Source organism: Hyla sarda, chromosome 3, assembly GCF_029499605.1.
Source record: "Hyla sarda isolate aHylSar1 chromosome 3, aHylSar1.hap1, whole genome shotgun sequence".
Taxonomy (NCBI): Eukaryota; Metazoa; Chordata; class Amphibia; order Anura; family Hylidae; genus Hyla; species Hyla sarda.
Window position 1 is genome coordinate 294551146 of NC_079191.1, and position 24771 is coordinate 294575916.

Here is a 24771-nt window from a genome sequence, read left to right on the forward strand (position 1 = left end):
GTGTTTTGCAACCAGTGTGCCTTCAGCTGTTGCAAAAGCTACAACCCCCAGCATGTACAGACAGCGGAAGGGCATGCTGGGTCTTGTAGTTATGCAACAGCTGGAGGCATACTACTTTGGCTGGGGATGATGGGGATTGTAGTTATGCAACAGCTGGAGACACACTGGTTTGCTACTTGTTTCACAACCAGTGTGCCTTCAGCTGTTGCAAAACTACAACTCTCAGCAGTCACCGACAGCCAACCAGCAGATGCACCACTACAACTCCCAGCATGCACTTTAGTTGATTGTGCAAGCTGGGAGTTGTAGTTATACAACAGCTGAAGGTACACTTTTCTATAGAAAAAATGTGCCTTCAGCTGTTGCAAAACTATAAGTCCCAGCATGCCCATAAGGGAATGCTGGGAGTTGTGGTGGTCTGCCTCCTGCTGTTTCATAACTACAGCTCCCAGCATGCCCTTTTTGCATGCTGGGAGCTGTTGCTAAGCAACAGCAGGAGGCTGTCACTCACCTCCTGCTGCTGCTCAGGGAACAGGTCAGTCCCGCCGCTGCCGTCGTCGCTCCTGGGGCCCCAATCCCAACATTGACGCCGGGGATCGGGGTCCCCAGCTCCCGGGGTCCACGTCCCGCACCCGCTCACGTGCTCCAGAAGAGGGGCGGAGCGGGTTGCAGGACTGACACCCGCAGCAGGCGTCCCGATTGGTCGGCCACCTCACCCCTGCTGGCTATGCCTGTAATTCCGGGTCACCGGGTCACTGGAGACCCGATTGACCCGGAATCTGCCGCAGATCGCTGGACTGAATTGTCCAGCGATCTGCGGCCATTGCCGACATGGGGGGTCATCATGGGCGATATGCCGCGATGCCTGCTGAACAATTTCAGCAGGCATCGGGCACCGGCTCCCCTCCGGCTAGCGGCGGGGGGGCGGGATTTGACAGGAAGAACTCAAACGTCCTGAGTCCTTAAGGACTCGGAAAAGGGGCCGTTTGACTACATCCTGCGTCCTTAAGGGGTTAAGTAAAAGCAAGTAGATATTAAGAACCAATACTTTTATGGACGATACATTTGTAGTATGCCACATATTAAAAGGGAATCTGACAGCAGCATCACCTGCACTAACCTGACTACAATAGTGTGAGTGATGCCGATTCAAATGTAGTTTACCTTATAAAAATCTATGCAGCCGTTCTGTTGTTATACTTAGAAAAGAAAATATTAAAAAATAGCTATTCTGAGCAATGGAGGCGTTCTTTAACCCCTTGCCGCAAATGGACGTGTATATACGTCCATTTTTTTTCCGTGACTTAACGCAAATGGACATATATATTTATATATATATATATTTGTGATGGTTAACCTTGAGGGTTAACCAAATTTATCAGAGGAGTCTGGGGGCATACTTAAACATAGGCTGCAGGGTCCGGGGGATGTGCGGCAAATGTTTCTGTGCATCATAGTATTTCCGGTCAGCTGTCTCGTCAGTCCCGGCGGTAGCAGTGTTCAGGTAAGGAGCGCAGTCTAACTGCGCTAGGGTGCTTTATTTTTACCTTGTTTTTTGCTTTTCCCCCTCTAGGTCTGGTGGCGGTCCGGGTGCCGGGATACTCGGCAGTCGTAACAGGCTCAGCAAGGGGACCCTTGGCGTTGCGGCTGCTCTCCCTCACTGCTCGGGTAGCGATTGGGAGTTCTAGTTTCGCTTTGGGCCGTTGCCTGGGTAACAGAAGCAGCGCATGCGCACGGAACTTTCGGCCGTGCCGCTAGCAGAAGTCCCTACTGAATTCATGTCATAGGTAGCTTGTATATGGTTATAGAGGAGTGTGTGGGGGTTCAGGAAGTAGGCATAGCAGGAAAAGGGGGGGCTTCAGTAGTAGGGTACTGGTACCCTGTATCTATGATGTGATGTTCTCTTGATCCTGTTGGAATAACAGAGTTATATGTTAAACTTCATGTCTGTCTCTAGTATTGGGGGGCATATTTGGGGAAGGGCAAGTTGTTAGGGTCAATCTCAGGTAGTTTCTTATTCAAGGTTGTCCTTTTGGTTGTACATTTGTTATTTAAGTACATGCTAAGGGTTATGCTTTCATGTTTTGCAGGAAACAGATGCAGGGGAGTCCGTAAATTTTCTGTGTATTCACTCAGCTTTCAGTTTTTGCGCATGTATTATTTCTTTCAGGTCTGGGAAATTATGAAATTTTTTGATTCTGGTTAGGTACAATTGTGCTTTTCATTTCAGCGGAACCATTATTGCCTTCTCCACGTATCGTTGTGGTCATTTCTCTGCATCATTTTTTTCCACAGGATATTACATATGTATTGTTTTTTTTTAGGCTTCGGTTTAGCTTACACTAATTTCTCATATAGTTATTGGTAAAAACAGCGGGAGCTTGCAATATATTCTTTTCCACGGTTTTCCAGGGACTCTTCCTCGTTTTCAGTACAGCGTATGCATTTATTTCTTCGGGGGTTAGGTCACATGATTTCGCAAACCACTTACGCTGATTCCATGGTTCTAATTTTTTCTCAAGCACAGGTTCTGTTCAGGTCTTGTCTTTTTTTGTCGTGTTGTCAGATTCAGGTATTTTAGCGGTTGTAGGGTGATTTCTGTGGTTACAAGTTTTTGGTAGTACCATGAAAATAATTGGGCAATTTGTTTCTTACACAGTACAGCAATTTCATCCTTGTAAGTATCACAGCTCCGTCAGGGTGGATATTACTTCCGTTTATCACCTCTAGGGTGTAGAACTAACTACATTCTTTCTTTTGCTATCTTTTGAGGCGGTTTGCCGGGTCAGACCTCGATGTCTCATGTTGTACGGGTAGTGTGTATTAAACTCTTATTGGGAGGGACTCGGGGGGGAGCCAGTAGAAGTGGGTTGCCCTCGTCAACCCTCGTGCCTCATTATCTGGCTTAGGTAGTTGACTTATCTTGTTCTTGCACCCTTTAGAGGCAAATTGCTTGTCGATCCACGCGCCTCATGTTTGTCTCATTCTTGTCTCTATCTGTGGATAGTTTCAGGCTCATGGGTGTTATTGTTATTTCAGGAGATGTCTCTGTGTTCTGAATCCATGGAAGGGACCGCTGTCCGTCACCAGCCAGATCTTCCTCTCAAGGGAGTGCCATGTCACTCAGGACCTGGACTGTACCTAAGATCGTTGCTGAGCTTCGCCATAGGGGCATTCCGTTCCCGGCCACGACGAGAAAGGCTGAGCTTTATAGAATCCTTTGCTCTCAGAGCACCCCGGGGGCTGGCGAGCAGTCGGATAGGGATAGTGTGTCGTTGGTACAAATTCATACCATTCTAAATACACTGAATACATTGAAATCAGCTTCAATGCAGGATATGCAAGGTAGACTGGCAAATCTCGAGGTACGAGTTACCCCAACCGCTCCTACAGTGGTTGCTGGTTCATCGGTTGCCACCGTGCCTGCAGCGACTACTGAGGCGGCTGGCACTTCGGGTACAGCGGTCACGGCTGTCGCAGCTCAAGTACCCATTCCTGAGTCTCAAACAGTGTCCTCGGTACATGAGGTCCCAGTTCCGGTGGCTCCCGTGAGTTCCACCCCAGGTATGTCCTCTCCACCGGTCAGCTTAAGTCCCACACATTTTATCCCTGAGGCTATCAGGAAAGAAATCATTGATGGCACAGATGTCAATTTGGCATCACTCCTGATAGCCTCACAGGATATCCTGGACAATAAAACATTAGCTTTTGGGGAAGTCTCAGTCACAGTCAAAGCGAGGGACCTGAGGCTGAGCAGGAAATTGAATATTCCGGAATTTGTTCTAGCTTTCGGGCTATTCAGGGATGTTCTGTGCTCCGCTCATCCAAGCAGGAGAGGTGAACTTCATCGGTACCTCCACAAGTTGGTCGATTTAGGCTATAAATATGGAGGGTATTCTTTTTATGACTACCATCGATCATTCTCTGCACAAGCAGCTGCAACCATTTCCTAATTTCAGCAGGGCACCAATTGGGCAGTATTAGATACCGAACTGTTTTGCAGGCACTTTGCGGGCCTCAGAGCACCACTCTGCGGGGATTGCTAATCTTCGACCCACACCACAAATTGGTATTCTGCTTCAGCTGAAAGCACATTGGCATCTGAAAGGGCAGCGGCTAAATCGCAGTGAGATCCTACGGTTGATAAACTGGGTAGGCCGATGCGTTACCTGGGCAATGCTCAGATATGCAATAACTTCAACCTGTCAGCTTGCCGGTTCAGTCAGTGTAGTCTCCTGCATATCTGCTGTGTTTGTCAGTGTCCCAAAAGGTCAGATGCCAAGGCATGACTAGGCGGGGTTAATCCTGATGTGCTCAGGTGTTTCCTGAGCGGCCACCCATCTCCGGATTTCGTGAACTTTCTATGTGAAGGGTTCATTCATGGGTTCAATACAGGAATGGTTTGCGTACCTCACGATACCTATGAGTGCAGGAACCTTCAGTCAGCAGAGAATTGTCCGGAAGTTGTCACAGAACTTCTTAACAAGGAAGTTCTTAACACATCACCCCGGCAATCAAAGGTTTGTGATAGGTCTATTTGAAAGGGCTCCTTTCAATCAATGGAGGGATATCCCGATCGGGGTTGCATGCGGAAAATTTTGCAATAAATTACGATTGATCTATGATTTGTCCGCCCCTCATTCCTGCAGCACACCTAGTATCAATTCTCTCATACCTTCGGAGGAAGTCCCGCTAAAATACACTTCGGTTGAAACAGCAATTCAGCATATTTTGCAGTTAAGGGCAGGTATCAAAAGCCGATATCTCTGACGCCATTAAGTTGTTGCCCATACGACCTGATCTGTGGCAATGGCACGGCACAAAGTGGCATGGACAATACTATTTTGCGACCCGTTTGACCTTTGGGTCTAAAAACAGTCCGTGGTTGTTCGATTCGTTTGCTGCAGCTCTCGAATGCATCCTAATCAACCATTGGTCATGCGAGAATGTCCTTCATTTGACTTCCTTCTGCTGGAGGCCCCTTCCTGTGAGCCTAGGGATTTGGAGACTCTTTTGTCCGTTTTCCAGAGTCTCAACGTTCCTATAGCTGATAGGAAAGTAGAAGGTCCTACATCATCCATTACCTTTCAGGGAATCACCCTTGATACTGTAAGGTTGGAGGCTAGCCTACCTCAGGACAAATTAGACTGGATCCGTTCGGTCTTGCACAATTTTGCTCATACTATGGTGATCAATAGACAGCAGCTTCAGAGTCTGTTGTGAATGCTTAATTTTGCAATGAGAATTATCCCGCAAGGGCGAGCATTCGTCTCCAGACTTCTGGCTCTGTTACCATTTGCCCTGGATCCTGACTCCCCCGTCGTGCTTGATCAAGCAGCCCGAGCAGACGTGATCACGTGGGATCAGTATTGGCCAACTGGAATGGGGTTGCTATGTTTATCCCCAAGGCTGATCAGTTTTCCTCAGTGAAGATATTGGATGCTGCAGCTACAGCTGGTAACGCAGCTATTTTCAGGACTCATTGGTTGGCAGGGGCTTGGCCTCCAGAGATATTACAATGGCCTAAATTCTCCACCACCTCAGCACTTTTTGAAATTATTCAAATTGTAGCGGCCGGGGGTCATCTTTGGCAGGGTCAGACAGTTGTGTTCTTTACTGATAACACTGCTACTAGGGATATCATCTGCAAAGGTAAATCAAAATTGCTGAAAACCATGTCCTTTTTGAGGACACTGACCCACACAGCGTTAATTTGTAAATTTCACGTCGAATGTGTGCATATTGAGGGTAAGAAGAGTTTAGCAGCTGATGCTCTGTCACTCTTTAACTTCCAGGCTTTCCATCAAGTTATGCCAGATGCAGACACGATGGCCACTCTGGCACCTCCGTTCAACACCCTGATGCTGGATTAAGCATACTGCATTCAGGAGCAATTAACTTGATCAATCAATCCCTAGCCAAGACTATGGCTAGGTCATATAGAACAGCATGGAAGCCCTCCTCAGTTGCATCCCTCTCTTTCCCCGTTTGACATCCAATATGTCCTAGCTTTCGTCTATTTTTGCCACACTTCACTAAAGTTGTCACATAACTCTATCCGGTTGTACTTAGCAGGGGTTCATCATTATCATTCCCTCAGTCATCCCACTTCTCCTTCCATCACTAGTTCACATTCAGTAAAGGCCGCTCTTAACCTGTTCAGGACGCCGGGCGTATGCATACGCCCTGCATCCCGAGTCCTTAAGGACATGGGGCGTATGCATACGCCCGTGGGAATTCCGGTCCCCGCTGCTAGCCGGTTGGGGACCGGACCGGAATGCTGGCTGAAATCATTCAGAAGGGACACCCCGGCACATCGCCCAGGGGGGTCCTGAGACCCCTCCATGTCGGCGATCGCAGAAAATCGCATGTCAATTCAGACATGGCTGCCAAAGGCTGTCTGGGCATGCTGGGAGTTGTAGTTTTGCAACATCTGGAGGGTCACAGTTTGGAGACCACTGTTACAGTGGTGCCCAAACGGTAGCCCTCCAGATGATGCCAAACTACAACTCTCAGCATGCCTGGACTGCCCAGGCATGCTGGGAGTTGTCGTTCTGTAACATCTGTCCCTTCAGATTTAGCAATTTTCATGATTTTTTTTTTAATTGCTGCTCTACTTTGAAGCCCTCTAATTTTTTCAACATTTTATGATGCCAACATAAAGTGGGCATATTGTAATTGTGAATAAAAATAAAATGTATTGTGAATATCCATTTTCCTTACAAGTAGAGAGCTTCAGAGCTAGAAAAATGCAAAATTTTCAACATTTTCATGAAATTTTGTGATTTTTCACCAAAAAAGGATGTAATGCTGAAAATTTACCACCAAAATAAAGTAGAATATGTCATGAAAAAACTATCAGAATATTCGGTAAAAGCATTTTCGCGTTATTAATTCGTAAAGTGACGGTGGTCAGAATTGCAAAAAAGGGCTCAGTCCTTAAGGTGAAAAAGGGCTGCGTCGTTAAGGGTATCTTGAAGTCCGAGAAACCTAAGCCTCCAGCCAGGGTGCTATTATCAGCGGCCATATTCCAGCAAATCAGTATTATTCTTGACAACAATTCGTTTGGTACCAGAGGAGGCCTGGTTATCAAGGCCGCCATTTGCTTAGGGTTCTATGGGTTTCTCCGGCCAGGAGAATTTACTAAAACCAATTATGGCGCTGACTCACTGCAAATTAGACACTTGGTCCCCACTGGCTCAGGATTCCAGCTCTTGCTTGATCACACAAAAACACAACAAGTAAACCAAACTTGCGTGGAATACTATCCTACCAATAATCCTGGGTGCCCAGTATGAGTGCTTCAACAACTCCTGGTGTTGCTTAATGGTCAAACCCCGGATTCACCATTACTCCCCTTCCCAAAACTAGCACTTACCTCCAAAGACTTCATTAAACACGTGAGAATTTTGGCCCACAGTACTGGTATTAATCCTGCTTCTATTTCGGGGCACTCATTTAGAATGGGGGCTGCTTCTTCGGCCTCCAGGCACGGTGTTCCTCCTCACATTATTAAAAAAATAGGGACGGTGGAATTTCCCATGTTATCAGCTGTATATTCCTAACCCACAGGTAGAAATAGCTGGGGCTTTCAATTTGTTGGCTAGTGTTTAAATCACCTTGTCAAATAAAATATATACTAATAAAGTTGTCTTTACCAACAAGTTGGTGTTTTGCCCACTTCTTACCTCAGGCTACTCTATACGGCCAGTCGGGCACACACCAGGCCTATGCTAGGTTAGGGGGGGTCATATACGGCTTATACATGTTCTTGGTAAGAATATGACCATAAGTGATGGTTTACGTTAAGGATTAACCAAATTTATGGGAGGAGTCTGGAGGCATACTTACACGCGGGCTGCAGGGTCCGAGGGATGTGCGGCAAACGTTTTTCCACCCACCTCTCCCTCATTTTCTTAGCTTCCTTATAGGACACATTACTTGGGTAGCTCATTTCTTACCTTAGGTTACTCTATACGGCCAGTCGGGCACACACCAGGCCTATGCTAGGTTAGGGGGTCAAATACGGCTTATACGTGTTCTTGGTAAGAATCTGACCATAAATATAAATATATATATATATATATATATATATATATATATATATGTCCATTCCCTATCACGGCGCCGCAAGCATGCAGGCAGTGACCTAGGGAATAAAAAAGATCAAAAGGCAGCATGTATCGCAAAAATGATACCAATAAAAAGTACAGCTTGTCCCGCAAATATAAATAAGCCCTCATTCAATGGCGTCGGACGAAAAATTAAAAGTTACGGCTATCGGAACATAACACAAAAAAAGGGATAAAAAGAATTTTGCTCAGTAAAAGGAAACATAAAGAACATAAAAAGCTATATAAAATGGGTATCGCCATAATCATACCGTGATTAACCCCTTAAGGACACAGCCCATTTTCACCTCTAGGACGCAGCCCTTTTTTGCACATCTGACCACTGTCACTTTAAACATTAATAACTCTGGAATGCTTTTACTTATCAATCTGATTCCGAGATTGTTTTTTTTGTGACATATTCTACTTTAACATAGTGGTAAATTTTTGTGGTAACTTGCATCCTTTCTTGGTGAAAAATCCCAAAATTTGATGAAAAAATTTAAAATGTTGCATTTTTCTAACTTTGAAGCTCTCTGTTTGTAAGGAAAATGGATATTCCAAATATTTTTTTTTTTTGGATTCACATATACAATATGTCTACTTTATATTTTCATCATAAAATTGACAAGTGTTTACTTTTGGAAGACACCAGAGGGCTTCAAAGTTCAGCAGCAATTTTACAATTTTTCACAAAATTTTCAAACTCGCTATTTTTCATGGACCAGTTCAGGTTTGAAGTGGATTTGAAGGGTCTTCATATTAGAAATACCCCATAAATGACCCCATTACAAAAACTGCACCCCCCAAAGTATTCAAAATGACATTCAGTAAGTGTTTTAACCCTTTCACAGGAAAAGCAGCAAAGTGAAGGAGAAAATTCAAAATCTTCATTTTTTACAAAATTTGTAACCCCATCTCTTCTGAGTATGGAAATACCCAACAAGTGGACGTGAAGTGCACTGGGGGCGAACTACAATGCTCAGAAGAGAAGGAGCATCATTGAGCTTTTGGAGAGAGAATTTGGCCATGTGCATTTCCAAAGCCCCCCCGTGGTGCCAGAACAGTGGACCCCCCACATGTGACCCCATTTTTAAAACTACACCCCTCACGGAAGGTAATAAGGGGTGCAGGGAGAATTTACACCCCACTGGCATTTGACGGATCTTTGGAACAGTGGGCTGTGCAAATTAAAAATTGTATTTTTCATTTTCACAGACCCCTGTTTCAAAGATCTGTCAGACACCTGTGGGGTGTAAATGCTCACTGTACCCCTTGTTACATTCCGCGAGGGGTGTAGTTTCCAAAATGGGGTCACATGTGGGTATTTATTGTTTTGCACTTATGTCAGAACCGCTGTAAAATCAGCCACCCCTGTGCAAATCACCAATTTAGACCTCAAATTTACATGGTGCACTCTCCCTTCTGAGCCTTGTTGTGCGTCCCCAGAACACTTTGCACCCACATATGGGGTATCTCCGTACTCAGGAGAAATTGCGTTACAAATTTTGGAGGCTTTTTTTCTTTTACCGCTTGTGAAATTTTAAAGTATGGGGCAACAACAGTATGTTAGTGTACAAAAATGTTTTTTTTTTACACTAACATGCTGGTGTAGACCCCAACTTTACCTTTTCATAAGGGGTAAAAGGAGAAAAAGCCCCCCAAAATTTGTTAGGCAATTTCTCCCGAGTACGGCGATACCCCATATGTGGCCCTAAACTGTTGCCTTGAAATACGACAGGGCTCCAAAGTGAGAGCGCCATGCGCATTTGAGGCCTAAATTAGGGATTTGCATAGGGGTGGACATAGGGGTATTCTACACCAGTGATTCTCAAACAGGGTGCCTCCAGCTGTTGCTAAACTCCCAGCATGCTTGGACAGTCAATGGCTGTCCGGAAATGCTGGGAGTTTTTGTTTTGCAACAGCTGGAGGCTCCATTTTGGAAACACTGCTGTAGGATACGTTTTTCATTTTTATTGGGGGGGAAGGGGTGGTGGGGGGGGCAGTGTACGTGTGTATATGTAGTGTTTTACTCTTTATTTTGTGTTAGCGTAGTGTAGTGTTTTTAGGTTACATTCACACTGACGGCGGATTACACTGAGTCTCCCGCTAGTAGTTTGAGCTGCGGCTGCTGCAGCTCAAACTTGAAGCAGGGAACTCACTGTAATCCGCCGCCAGTGTGAATGTAACCTGGGCAAAACTACAACTCCCAGCATGCACTGACAGAACGTGCATGCTGGGAGTTGTAGTTTTGCAACAGCTGGAGGCACACTGGTTGGAAAATACTGAGTTAGGTAATAGAACCTATTACCTAACTCGGTATTTCCCAACCAGTGTGCCTCCAGCTGTTGCAGAACTACAACTCTCAGCATGTACTGATTGCCAAAGGGAATGCTGGGAGATGTAGTCATGCAACAGCTGGAGGCACGCAAGTACAACTCCCAGCATGCCGAGACAGCCATTTGCTGTTCCTGAATGCTGGGAGTTGTAGTTTTGCAAGATTTAGAGGGGTTCAGGCTGGAGATCACTGAGAGTGGTCTCTAAACTGTGGCCCTCCAGATGTTGCAAAACTACAAATCTCAGCATGCTAAGACAGCAAACTGCTGTCTGGGCATGCTGGGAGTTGTAGTTTTGTAATATCTGGAGGGCTACAGTTTAGAGACCACTGTCAGTGATCTCCAGCCGGAACCCCTCTAAATCTTGCAAAACTACAACTCCCAGCATGCCAACACAGCAAACAGCTGTCAAGGCATGGTGGGAGTTGTAGTTTTGCAACATCTGGAGGGCGACAGTTTAGAGACCACTCTCTAAACTGTCGCCCTGCAGATGTTGCTAGGCAACAGACTCCTGGACACGCGGCGTCATACTCACCTCCACTGCCGCCGTGATCACAGCCGCCGGCGCCGGGTAAGTGACCGCCGCTGCCGCCGCTACTACACGGTTCCCCCCGCTGTGCCCGGACACCGATGGGTGGGCATAGCGGGAAGAACCGAACTTTAACCCCCCCGCCCCCAGTCTGCTATTGGTCGGCCGCTCCGCCGATCAATAGCAGGGATAGGAGGGGTGGCAACCCTGCAACCTCACTACTATCTCTTCAAGGGGGATTGAGGGTGTCTTGGACACCCCCGATCCCCCTTATTTTATCGCGGCGCCGCCGTTGATGGGCAGGGGGAGAGCGCTCCCCCTGCAAACACCGTAGATGCCGTGATCAGAACTGATCACGGCATCTATGGGGTTAATGCTGCCGGGACCGGCGCGATCGCGGCCCCGGTAGCTGCGGTGGGACTCCGGCTGTGATTGACAGCTGAGTCCCACCCGCGATCTCCTGCGCTGCCCGCGGCAGAGCAGGAGATCGCTTGGACGTATGCATACGTCCATTTGCGCGAACGTGTAATTCGCCTGGACGTATGCATTTGTCCAATAGCGGGAAGGGGTTAAATTGGTCCGTCCTTAAGGGGTTAAGCACCCCTTCATAAACTATGTTTACCTCCTTAAGAACTCAGCTAATTTTCACCTTAAGGACACAGCCTTTTATTGCAAATTTGACCCCTGTCAGTTTATAAATTAATAACTCTGATGCTTTTACCTTTCATTCTGATTTCGAGATAGTTTTTTCGTGACATTTGAAGCGTCATCTATGACGTGAAACGATTCGTTGCCCTACTGCACACGCCCCACACCTATGATCCACTGGCCCACTTCCCTGAGCCTAGGCTGTATTGGAACATTACCTGCATGATGTTTGCTGCCATGCTAGTTCCTGATAAGGGTACATTCACACAAGCAGATTTGCAAGATTTGCAGCGTATTTTACGCTGCAGATCTGCCGTTGAAGGACCTCTATATGCTGGCTTTACATGTGCCTGCTCGGAGCGGCAATACGCCGCTACCTGCAGACACCCTGAAACGATGTGCAAGTTGCCGCGCATGCATCCGCTCCCCCGTCTCAATGAGGTGTCGCGATGTGCGAGTATACTGCGCATGCGCGCGGCGACTCGCACATCACAGTGTGTCTGCTCGTAGTGGCGTATTGCCACTCTGAGCAGGCACATGTAAAGGCAGAATATAGAGGGTCCTTCAGCTGCGGATCGGCAGCGAAATAGGCTGCGAAAATCTGCTTGTCTGAACGTACCCTAAAGCTGATTCTTGGCTTCCTAGACCGGCGAGTGTGATATCTTTTCTTCTCTACATGTTCATTTCTCATTAATTCTCTTTACACTAAAATACTGGGGTTACCCAATTTTTTACATTTTCACAAGGGGTAATGGGAGAAGTTGGGTTACAAATTTTGGAAGCTTTTTCCCTTGACTATGGAAATACATCAACATATGGGGTAATGTGCTGGGCAGGCGCACAACAAGGCTCAGAAGTCATAGAGGCCTGTTTGCAATTGTGGCCTATGGCATATCAGTAGCTGAGGGTTACATACATTCAGAGAAAAATACAAAAATGAAACCCCCACATGTGACACAATTACAGAAAGTACCCACCCGAGGAATGGGTATAGGGCTAAAGAGGACATTTTGAACGCACGTGTGTTTCCTAAATGTACTTTTGAAAATTGCAATTTTGAACCTATGCTCTGCTTCATCTTTCTGGGAACAACTAAAATGTGACTCTGAATTGTCACCTGGAAATAAGACAGAGCTCATGAGCGAGAATTCTTCGCATTTGAGGCCGATGTTTCTTATGGACCTAACAGTTACATATATTCAGAGGAAAATACAAGAAAGGAACACCCACATGTGAGCCAATTAGAAACAATACACCCCCTAGGGAAGGTGTATAGGGGTGAAGTGGGGAGTTGGAACAGATGGGTGTTCCCTAAATTTATTTTCCAGGAATGGATAAAGTATACTATGGGGGGGGGGGGGGGGGGATGAAAATTGCAATTTTAATACTGATATGGCAATTATTTATCCAGAATGATGACCCAGAGTATAGCCGAAAATAAAAATGATGCCCACCCCAAACCCTATGCTCTGAATCATCATTCTGGGAATATGATGTGTGTGGCTATCCCTATTTTGTTACTTCAAATACGCACCCCGCTCAGGTAGGGAGAGAGCCCTGCACAATTGAGGCAACTGCAAAGCCCCCAGTGCTGTTGACTCTGTCCAATGAACAATTTATATATTTTTTTTTTTGATTTTTTTTTTTGGGGGGGGGGGGGGGGTAAGATATTGGGAAAGAGTATTGGGAAAGATTTTATTTATTTATTTATTTATTTATTTTTTTTGGGGGGGGGGTTGGTTTTAAATTTGGAAGACAATGTATTCTGGACTGGTGCATTGTGGTCGAATTCTGGGGAATTAAAATCAGGTGAAATGATAAAAAATTAAGAACTCCATGGAAGTGTGATACTCCCTGAAGCAATCCTTAATGCAGAGGCCCAGATAATCGGGGCAAGTGTCGCACTGAGTGGTGGTGTCCTTCTGAATCCTCCTCTTGCGACACACTCTGCATTTTTTCCGGGATTGTCCCTTCTTTCCAGTGTGGAGGACCTCACCTGGAAAGTGTTGGCCAGGGATGATCCGGGGTGCTCTGACCCACTCTTTGGCAGTTACCAAAGATGAGGGCCTTTAGAACTTCCTCTTGGAACTGCAGGTATGTCCCTGTGTTGCCAGCATACTGGGACAGTACAAAAGAGTTTTACATTGCAACCTTTACCATGTAGATCGCAACTTTTGTGTACCATAGTCGTGTGTTCAGCATGGCATTATATGGCTTGAGCACTTGATCAGAAAGATCAACTCTCCTCCCCCCCCCCATATACCGATTGTAGTCCAGAATACAATCAGACTTGAGGACCTGTCCCACGGTACCTCGCACAGGGACAGGGGTGCTGCCGTTCCCATGAATTGTGGTGAGCATAAGGACATCCCTCTTGTCCTTATACCTGACTAGCAACAAGTTTTCATGGGTAAGGGCACGGGACTCACCCCGGGGGATAGGAATTTGGAGGGGATAGGAAGAAAGGCCTCTTTGATTCTTCCAGACTGTCCCACGAGCGAGCGTGGATTTGGCGGCGAGAGATGTGAAGAGAGGGATACTAGTATAAAAGTTATCCACGTAAAGGTGGTAACCTGTATCTAGCATTGGGTGCAAAAGGCCCCAAATGATTTTCCCGCTAACACCATAAACTTGCAAGTGTACCCTGAGGTACTCTTGCAAAGTTTATACATCTTCACGCCATACCTCACCCCCTTGGATGGGATGTATTGCCGGAAGCTGAGTCTCCCCTTGAAGCTGATGAGAGACTCATCAATAGTAACCTCCCTTTCAGGGACATAGGCCTCCCAAAATTTGGCCCCGAAGTGATTGATGACCGGCCTGATTTTATACAGGCCGTCATATGCGGGATCAGTTCGGTGGGGACATGCCGCATTATCAGCATAATGCAAATATTTCCGAATGGCCTCAAACCGGGGACGTTCCATGGCCATATTGTAGAGTGGGGTTTGGTAAAGGACATCCCCGCTCCAATATTGCCTGAAACTGTTTTTTTTTGACTAGGCCCATATGCAACATGAGGCCCCAAAATGTCCTCATTTCAGCTGCATCGAATGGGAACCAGCCACCGGACCTAGCCAAAAGTGAGCCCGGGTTTGCGGCAACAAACTGTTGGGTGTACAGTTTTGTCTGCTCGTCACTGAAATATTAACTAAAATGTCTATTTCAGTGGAGATGTCAATCTTGATTCCTGAGGAATCACGGGCTCGTGGTCCGCTGGCTCAATCCAGACAAGTTCTCCGGTATGAGGCACCAGTTAACTTGGCAGGGGGGGCTTGACTAGTATAAGTGCCAGGCGGACTCATACTAGCATGGGACACAGGGTCAGGAGCAAAGGAGGTTTGTGGTTCAGCATGGCAGCGTCTCTGCCACCTTGGTGGCTCATCATCAGAACCAGATGATGAGGAGGACGAGGAAATAAGGAAGGTGGGGTCTTCCTCGTCCTCTGTGGCGCTTTCAGTGTCAGAGGCAGGTATGGCATATGCCTCCGCTGAAAACGCCCTGCGGGCCATATCCATACACTAATGGGGATGGGGATGTGTGTATGTGTGTGGAGAAAACTTTATTTGTGTATGTGCTGTATGTGGTGTGGTGCGAGACTACCTCCCTAACCTAGCCTAACCTAACTAAACCCGCCCTAACAGAAAAAATCTAAGCTAAAATGTGATAAAAACGCTTTACATTTTATATATAGATATATATACACATATATATATATATATATATATATATATATATAGCTATATTTTTATTTTTTTACTCTAACCTGTCCCTGATTGCTCTCTGTGCCAAGGGACCACAGAAAGGAGGCAAGGGGGCAATTTTTTTACACTGAGGGGGAGATGGCAGCACAGGGCTTTGTCCTGCACACCAGTATGGTGGGCAGAATGGAGCAACATGCTCCTTCACCCACCTCCCCCCTTCCCATAATGCTGTGATTGGTGCGATCACTACAGCCGCCCAATCACAGCTGTACTGGGGGGTGGCAACACTGCCACCTCCCAGTACAGTACAGATGATGATTGGTGGTGTATATTACACCACTGATCATCATCCTTACCCAGGTCATGGGGTCACACGTGACCCCCTATGACCCAGAATCGCCGCAGATCGCTGGTTTGTATTTAAAAGTAACTAGAGAACTAGGGAAGCAATACAAATACATTGTGGTTCAAGATAACGTAATGAGGAAACAGCAGAAATACTGTCACATGAAAAAAGTGCACTACCAGTAATAACATACAGTGAGATTATCCAAAAAACCTGAAGAAAAACATTTATGGTGTTTTAAGGAAGTTATTTTTTTAATATGTATGTCCAGGCTGCCTGATAAAGGAGAAAAACACTGTATTTACTTCCCTTGCTCCCCTGCAGCCTCCATTATTACAGTGCCTGGAGTTTGTTTCCTGGTGCTGGGGTCAGTATGAGACGTTGACACTCGATCACTGGCTGAGGTTGGATAACACTTCGACCAGTGATTGATGGCTGAGTGGCAATGTCTTGTGCCGACCCTAGTGCCAGGAACTGAAGAACGGGCACTGTAATAAGGAAGCTGCAGGGGAGCAAGGGAAGTAAGTACAGTATTTTTTCCTTTTTGCCAGACAATTCTTTTAAACTATAATTAAATTTGCCATATAAGAAAAATAATAATGAAAATTATAGATGAAAAGTACCAAAGAAAATGTTCAGAAAATTACCATTTTCTACAGATACCAACATGTTGGATTCACTTTGCCCATTTTCTTGATCATGACCCACATGGTTAGAGGCCAGACTTGCCCACTGGGATACCCATCGTTTTCTGCCTGAGGCAGAAAGAACATCCTAAAATCAGACAAAAGTAGAAATAGTTAAATTGTAAGCATAGTAATATAGTTCATAAGGTTGAAAAAAGACCAGAGTCCATCAAGTTCAACCTATATCCCTAATAAGTCCCTACTAAGTTGATCCAGAGGAAGGCAAAAAACCCTCATAAAAGAGGTAACAATTCCTTCCCGACTCCAAATATGGCAGTCAGAATAAATCCCTGGATCAACGTTATGTCCATATAAATCTAGTATACATAACCAGTCTACATTGCGCTCCCCGACGACTCCTATATACACTGTCATAATTCATAATCGCCGCCGGAACACGGGAGCTCTGATTGGTGAATAGCTATTGACCAATCAGAGCTCCTGTGTCCCGGCAGGGATTATGAATTATGACAGCTGTATATACAAGTTGGCGGGCAGCACGATGTAGCCCGCTTGTTAAGTTAAATGCGGATCACAGCGGGTCTCTGCAGAATGACCCGGTGCGATCTGCACCTCAGCCCCTGGACTACAACTCCCATGATGGGCAGAGTCTGTCCATGATGGGAGTAGTAGTCCTAAAAGTCCTACAGCCGGGGGATGTGCAAGTGCCATCCCTCAGAAGCGCTGCGGTACTACAACTACTCCCATCATGGGACAGACTCTGTCCCATGATAGGAGTAGTAGTCCAAGGGAAGAAAGAGACAGATCTCTGTTAACATTATGCATTTTCTCTTCCCAGGGGAGAGCAAAAAATTAAAAAAGTACTAACCCATATTCTTGTTTTTCTTTTCTTCTCATTTCAGATACGTGAATGCGGAGGACTAAGTCAGATGCGGTGGACTGCAACGATGACCAGCATTTTTTTTTTAATTCAATAAAATGGTTAACGAGGGCAGTGAGTGTTTTTTTGAAAACATTTTTTTTTCAATGTGTCTTGTTTTTTATAATTAAATTTTCAGGGTTAGTAGTGGAAGCCGTCTTATAGACGGAATCCATTACTAAGCCGGGAGTTAGCGTTAGCCCAAAAATCAGCTAGCGCTAACCCCCAATTATTACCCCAAGAAAAACTGACAAAATGCAGGTAAAAGCTGGAACAGTTTTTCTGGTGTTTTTTATGATGGACAAAAAACCACAATGGAATCCTGGCCTCAAAGCAATAGAACAAAATCCCTACGTCCACTTTTCCTGTGAGGTAGAGAAGGAGTGTACGGTAGAGCGAGGGGAGCGTTTCTATATTTGCACAAGATTTATCAAAGGAGTGTAACAGCCTTAGTAAATTCTGAGCAAGAGTGTACAATAGACAAGAAGTGTAAAGGGGTAGAACTGTGTCTACAATAGACACATAATGAGGAATCCTCCCCATCCCCTTATGTGGGGCACAAGGTGTAAAATAAAATAAAATAAAAAATGGTTTTAAGTAACTAAACTAAAAATAAATAAAAACAAAATAATAAATAAAAAGGACCCATACCACAGTTCCTGGTCTCAAACGACTATAATGGAAAGGGGACACAATAATAAAAATTTGCAAGTCTATGGGAGGGGGTGTGACGGACGTCACGCCCCCTCCCATAGACTTGCATTAAGGGTGTGTGGCCGTGACGTCACGAGCGGGCGTGGCCGTGACGTCAGGAGCCTACGATCAGTACCGCCAGTCATCCAGCACGGAGTGAAGTTCACTCCGTGCACCAGATGTCTTGTTCCACAGCTGAGATCGCCAGGGTCCCCAGCGGCGGGAACCCAGCAATCAGACATCTTATCCCCCTATCCTTTGGATAGAAGATAAGATGTCTAGGGGCAGAGTACTACTTTAAGGATAGGTAGGAATCATTATTATCAGTGTCACCTACACTACCAGCCTGTATCAACAGGTTTGTGCAGGTGAAACTGATAACAGATTCCCTTTAATACAGTGTGAAAAAGATACTTATTTCCTTTTTTTTTCTATTTTAAAGGTATTTAAGAAAATAAAAATTACCAATATATAAATGACATAAAATAAAGACTTAGGCTAAGTTTCTACTTGTTTTTTTGTCCTGCGTTTTTTGGTTTGAAAAAAACGCAAGAAAAGGCGCCTGAAAAAACGCCAGTGCAATTTCCTGGGTCTGGCGTTTGGGTACCAAAAAAAAAAAAAAGGATGCAGTAGTGATGGAAATTTTTTTAATGAAATTTATATTTTTTATAACGAAATTGTAACTAATTTTTAATAAAGTGTGTGTGTGTGCTTCCCCCTTTTTCTCTCTCTCCCTCTTTCCCCCCCCCCCCACATTTTTTAGGTAGTACTACTACTCCCAGCATGGAACAGACTGTTCCATAATGGGAGTAGTAGTACCTGTACTAATAGACACATCGCCCCAGGTGTCAGTCCTGACACCCGATGCGATCATCCTATCTATTGCAGAGATGCGGAGCAGCTCTATGCAGCGCTCACATCTCTGCACTATACTACAGGCAGTGATGTGAATAGAACATCACTTATTCATATTTTGCACCCAGTGTGGTGATTGGCCAGATGGTTGCGGCTAATCACAGCTCTGAGGGAAATATAAATGAGTAATGTTCTATTCACATCACTGGCCGGAGTATAGTGCAGAGATGTGAGCGCTGTATAGAGCTGCTCCGCATCTCTGCAATAGATAGGACAATCACAGCGGATGTCAGGAGTGATATCCGCTGTGATCTGTACTTAACTGCAGGTACTACTACTCCCAACAAAGAGCACACTCTGCTCCATGTTGGGAGCTATAGTACCAGCAGTTAATGAAAGATCACAGCGATTGTCACTCCTGACACCCGCTGTGATCCTACTGTATAATGTATAATAGATGCGTCAGGCCGCTCTTCTATGGTCCACTGCACTGACGTACAATATACACCTATTCATATTTCCCACATAGAGCTGTGATTGGCTGGAACCATCTGGCCAATCACAGCTCTCTGTGGGAAATATGAATGTGTATATATACGGCAGTGCAGGGGACCATAGAAGAGCGGCTGGCCGCATCTATTAATTATAGAGAAGGTACGCAACAGACCCGGGTGATCTGTCAATTAGTACAGGTACTACTACTCCCATCATGGAACAACGTGTGTTCCATGCTGGGAGTAGTAGTACCACCTAAAAAATAAAGAATAAAAAGTGAAAAACACACACACACTACATTTTCATAAATTTTAGTGCCCTGCCTGCCCACATAAATTGATACCTAATAATAACAAAAGAAAAGGTAGTGGCACTGGTACCTTAAACCTACTGAGACCACGAGATGGAAATGGCGTCCCGCAGATATGGAAACCCAACCCTGGCAGCGGAGGTGCTAGGACAGTGAAAACAACAATCACCGAATAGTCATTTACAAAGGACAAAGGTGCCCTGCACTCACCGCTATAGTCCAGGTACTCCTGCTCCCATCTTGGGTCACGGCTCGGACACGGAGGACTCGGACAGTGGAGCGCTCAGAGGCGAATTCCGGCGGTTTCACGCATAGGAATGCGCTTCATCCGGCCTCGTTAACGTCATCGCGCTGTGCGAGTAATAAAGGTGCAGCTGGTGAGTCACGTGATACCAGGTGAGCTCTCACCGGACTTAATGAAATAAAATCAAAAGTGATAAAACACATGAAAAAGGAAGCAAACAGCAGATTAGGTAAGTACATTCATACTAATAACCCTTAAACAGCTCAGAGAAAAAGATAAGAAAAGGAGAAAAATCAAGTTTGTCATTTAACCCTAACGGTCCCTGAGCGTCAAGCCGTAATATCCAACGCGCCTCAGTGCGCAGGAGCAGACGTCGTCTATCTCCTCCAGAGGGATGACATGGGACAGTTTCTAGACCTCCAGTTTGTATGTGCTGCACAAATCTTGGTGACCCGCCTCCTTTACGAACCGAATATAAGTGTTCTCGTACACGGACTTGGAGTTGTCTCTCAGTTTTCCCGATGTAAAAAAATTTGCAACTGCATGTTAAGAAATAGACAACAAACGTGGTCCGGCAGGTAATAAGATATCTCAGTTCAAAATAGAAACTATCCAATCTATTAGACGTGGCATTCACATTATAAGGGCATTGAGGGCAGAAACCACACTTCTTGTTCCCTTTCGGGGTAATACCAGAAAGCCAAGTCTCCTTGGGATGTGCATGACTGTCCATCTTTTGACCCTTCAACAGGTCTGCTATAGTCTTGTTTTTTCTAAAAGTCACTATGGGTCTATTCTGGGCTGTGTTCACAATGTCGGGGACTGCCAGTAGCAAGTGCCAGTATTTAGTAATGGCAGATTTGATTATGCTTATCCAGTCACATCAAAGATGTGCTGGCCGCACGAGAAATTCCTGCCACCCTGTCTGAGCTTATCCAGTTGGCCACCCGCATTGATATGCGTTTTTCTGAAAGACGCCAGGAGCTCCGCCAAGAAAAGGACCTTGATCACTGGGTACCTCTCTTCCAGAATCCTCTGCAATCTACTCCTGTGCCTCCCGCCGAGGAGGCTATGCAAGTGGATCGGTCTAGCCTGACCCAAGAAGAGAGGTCTCGTCGCAGAAATGAAAATTTATGCCTGTACTGTGCTAGTACCGAACATTTCCTAGGGGACTGCCCTATTCGTCCTCCGCGTCTGGGAAACGCATGCACGCACCCTGTTCACGTGGGAGTGGCAGTCTCTTTGTGTAAATTCTGCCTCTCCACGTCTGACTGTACCTGTGCGGATTTCACCTTCCGCCAACTCCTCCTTCTCAGCAGTGGCCTTCTTGGACTCAGGTTCTGCAGGAAACTTTATTTTGGCCTCTTTCGTTAATAGGTTCAGTATCCCAGTAACCCGTCTCGTCAAACCGCTCTCTATCTCTTCTGTTAACGGAGAAAAGTTGGACTGCACTGTGCGCTACCGCACTGAACCCCTGCCCATGAGCATTGGACTGCAACATGAAAAAATAGAATTTTTCGCTCTGCCTAACTGCACCTCTGAAGTTCTTCTCGGCCTGCCGTGGCTCCAACGTCATGCTCCCACCCTCAACTGGACCACCGGGGAGATCAAAAATTGGGGTCCTTCTTGTCACAAACGATGCCTCACATCTGCTCCCACTTGTCTAACCCCTGAGGTTCCACCTTTACCGGGTCCTCCCAAGGCTTACCAGGACTTTTCTGATGTTTTCTGCAAAAAGCAAGCAGAGATCTTACCTCCTCATAGCCTCCTTCCTGGTACCACTCTGCCGCATGGCAAGATTCACCCTCTGCCCTCCCTCCCCATTCCCACTTCTTCTGGAGTTCCTGCCATAGATGAAGTAACCCGGGACTTCTCCGTTGTCTGGAAGGAGACTCAAGAGTCGCTCCAACTGGCCTCGTCTCGTATTAAGGGACATGCAGATAAAAAGAGGGGTAGACCTAAGGGGGGGTACTGTTACGCCGAGCGCTCTGGGTCTCTGCTCCTCCCCGGAGCGCTCGCAGCATTCTCCTTTCTGCAGCGCCCCGGTCAGACCCGCTGACCGGGAGCGCTGCACTGTCACTGCCGCATCCCAATCTCCTCTGCTGCCCCGTCCTCTGTCTGCTCAGTCCCGGCGCGCGCGGCCCCGCTCCCTAGGGCATGCGAGTGCTGGCTCTCTGAGATTTAAAGGGCCAGTGGGCCATTGATTGGCGCCTGGCCCAATCAGTCCTGCCCCTGTACCTTCCTGTTTTTGTGTGTCCATTTCCAGTGTTCCAGACCTTCTGCCGTTGCCCTTGACTACGAACATTTGCTGCCTGCCCTGACCTTCTGCTACGTCTGACCTCGCCTCTGTCTAGTCCTCCTGTACCACGCCAGTCTCAGCAGTCAGTGAGGTTGAGCCGCTACCGTTGAACACGACCTGGTTGCTACCGCCGTAGCAAGACCATCCCGCTTTGCGGCGGGCTCTGGTGAAAACCAGTAGCAACTTAGAACCGGTCCTCCGGTACGGTCCACGCCGATCCCTCACTGACAAAGAGGATCCACCACCAGCCTGCCAAATCCTGACACGGTTCAAACGCGGCCAGAAATAAATTCGCGTATGAACAGGAGGTGGGACTCCCCATAGCGGTTCCGACTTTTTGCCGGGAACCATTGATGATCAAATTTAAAAGTAGTGGTTGAACTTGATGGACATATGTCTTTTTTCGACCGTACTAACTATGTAACTATGTTATTGAGATTAAATAAGAGGGCATCACAAATGAATTGTACAAAGTTACTTGACTTGTCGGTCATGTCCAAGATGTTCCGGATGGCCTGCACACTCGAATCATGCGGAATGCGGGTGTACAGTGCCTCCACATCTATAGACGCCAGAGAAAAAGAGGGTTCCCAATGGAAATCTTGGATAAACCTGAGTACATCTCCCGTGTCTTTAAGATACGTAGGAATGGACAAAAGGAGGGATCTGAGGGTCCAGTCTACATATTTGGACAAGTACTAAGTCACAGAGCCCACCCCCGCAACAATAGGTCTCCCGGGGGGGTGGGTGCGGGACTTGTGTACTTTAGATAGTAAATACCAATTGGGATCACTGGGGGCTACAGGAATAAGACGTTCTGCTAACTTCAAATCCAGAACTCCTAGTTCCACATATTGACGGAGGAAAGATTTCAAGTTATCTTTGATACGACTTGTGGGGTTCCCTGACAGCTTCTCATAAGTATCCGACATAGACAATTGTCGCTCAGCCTCTTTTTTTTTTTTTTCAAGAATAGGTTTTTATTGTATTTTTTAACAGTACAAACAAAACGGGCATTCCCGGAATAAACAGTTGGAGAATGAAATATAAACATTCAGAACGAACATTTCGAACAAAGGACAAATCAGCGTAGTCCGTCTTAGAGAGTTACATATATTGTTAGTGGTAAAGTCCATAACCTGTGTAAAGTAATGAGGGTTAAATGGCATATATGCATCAATTAACAGGTCTAGACGCCAATGGATTTGAAGGCAGTAGAGTACATTTTATAGTCCACATTGCGGTAACTGACAATTCAAGCAGCAAGCTCAGAAGGGTAGAAGGAAGGGTGAGAGGCTGTACTTAGCTGAGGATAAAGGGTAAGAGGATAAGGTAGGAGCAGAAAGGAGGATAGCACATTGGAGGTAGTGGGTAAGTGTAAGGATCATGGAATCTGAGCATAGGTAGAGGACAGCCAATAGAACCAGGTTTTCGCAAACTTAGAGTAAGTAGAGTTACCAAGGGAAATAATCTTTTCATAGGAACAAGTAAGATTTAGGGTTGCTATCACATCTTGTATAGACGGGACCTTAGTAGACTTCCATTCTCTGGTTAAGAGTATCTTAGCTGTGGCGCACATAATACATAAGAGGCCCTTAACATCTTGGTGGAATTGATCTATGCCTATCAGGAGGAGTACTTGTTGCGGAGACCAGTCACAATATTCAGGTAAAATTTCTTGGAACAAGGTTCTACATGCCTCCCAGTATTCTTGTAGCCGTGGGCAAGTCCACAGAATGTGGAGCAATGTACCTCTACAGCCGCACTTCCTCCAGCACTCCCCGGAGATCGTAGGATATATGTGGGACAATCTATCAGGTGTATAATACCATCTAAGAGTTGTTTTTACCATTGTTTCAATGTGTGAGGTGCATTTTAAATATTTCCAGGACGTCCTGAATGCGGACATCCACTCCTCATCCGTAAATGTAAGATTTAAGTCTGATTCCCAGCTTCTCAGGGAGTGGAACTTGTGAAAGTCAGCAGCATGCATCAACACATTATATAAAATCCTAGTGCCCCTTCTACCTCTGGAGACGTGTATAAAAGCGATCGGGTCTCTACATAGGGTCGAGTGTTTCAAAGAGTGCACTAAGTGTCTAAGTTGGAGGTATTTAAAAAAATCAGAGCCAGGGAGGGCATATAAGTCACTTAGTTGAGAGAATGACATGAGAGTGTTGCCATCCATGAGGTCCCCCACACTGGATACACCTTTGTCAGCCCATTGTCTAAAATCTGTATCTGGGAGTAAGGCTCGTAAGAAAGTAAAGGGTAGGGCTTGCTTCAAGTGAGAAACAGTGGATTGTGCGATTTTGTGGAATTCAACCCAGGCGGCCAGTGAAGCAGACACAATAGGACCCATGTCAGCGGGTGGCTGGATTTGCCAAAAAGGTGTAAGGAGTAAATCTGGCAAGCAGAACGGCTGTGCCATGTGGTGTTCTAGTTGTATCCATGGGACGGACTCCTCTAGGGTGAACCACCCCGTCAGAGTAGATACCAATGTGGAAAGGTAATAGTGTTTCAGGTCCGGCAGAGCTAGCCCTCCTAGTCGTGTGCCTCTAGATAAAATGGTACGGGCTATGTAGGGTCTTCCCTGTGCCCAAATAAAGGACGTGAGGAGTGAGTGTGCCTGTCT

At 46.0% G+C, this 24771-nt stretch overlaps 1 protein-coding gene across 1 annotated transcript in view; it reads right to left on the reverse strand.

Annotated features, from left to right (window-relative positions):
- CEP170 (centrosomal protein 170) overlaps positions 1 to 24771 on the reverse strand; it is a 539078-nt gene that overhangs the window by 189828 nt on the left and 324479 nt on the right. Inside the window, exon 10 of the mRNA XM_056566907.1 lies at positions 16322 to 16448. Within this exon, the coding sequence (XP_056422882.1) occupies positions 16322 to 16448 (127 nt within the window). The remainder of the gene's footprint in view (positions 1 to 16321; positions 16449 to 24771) is intronic.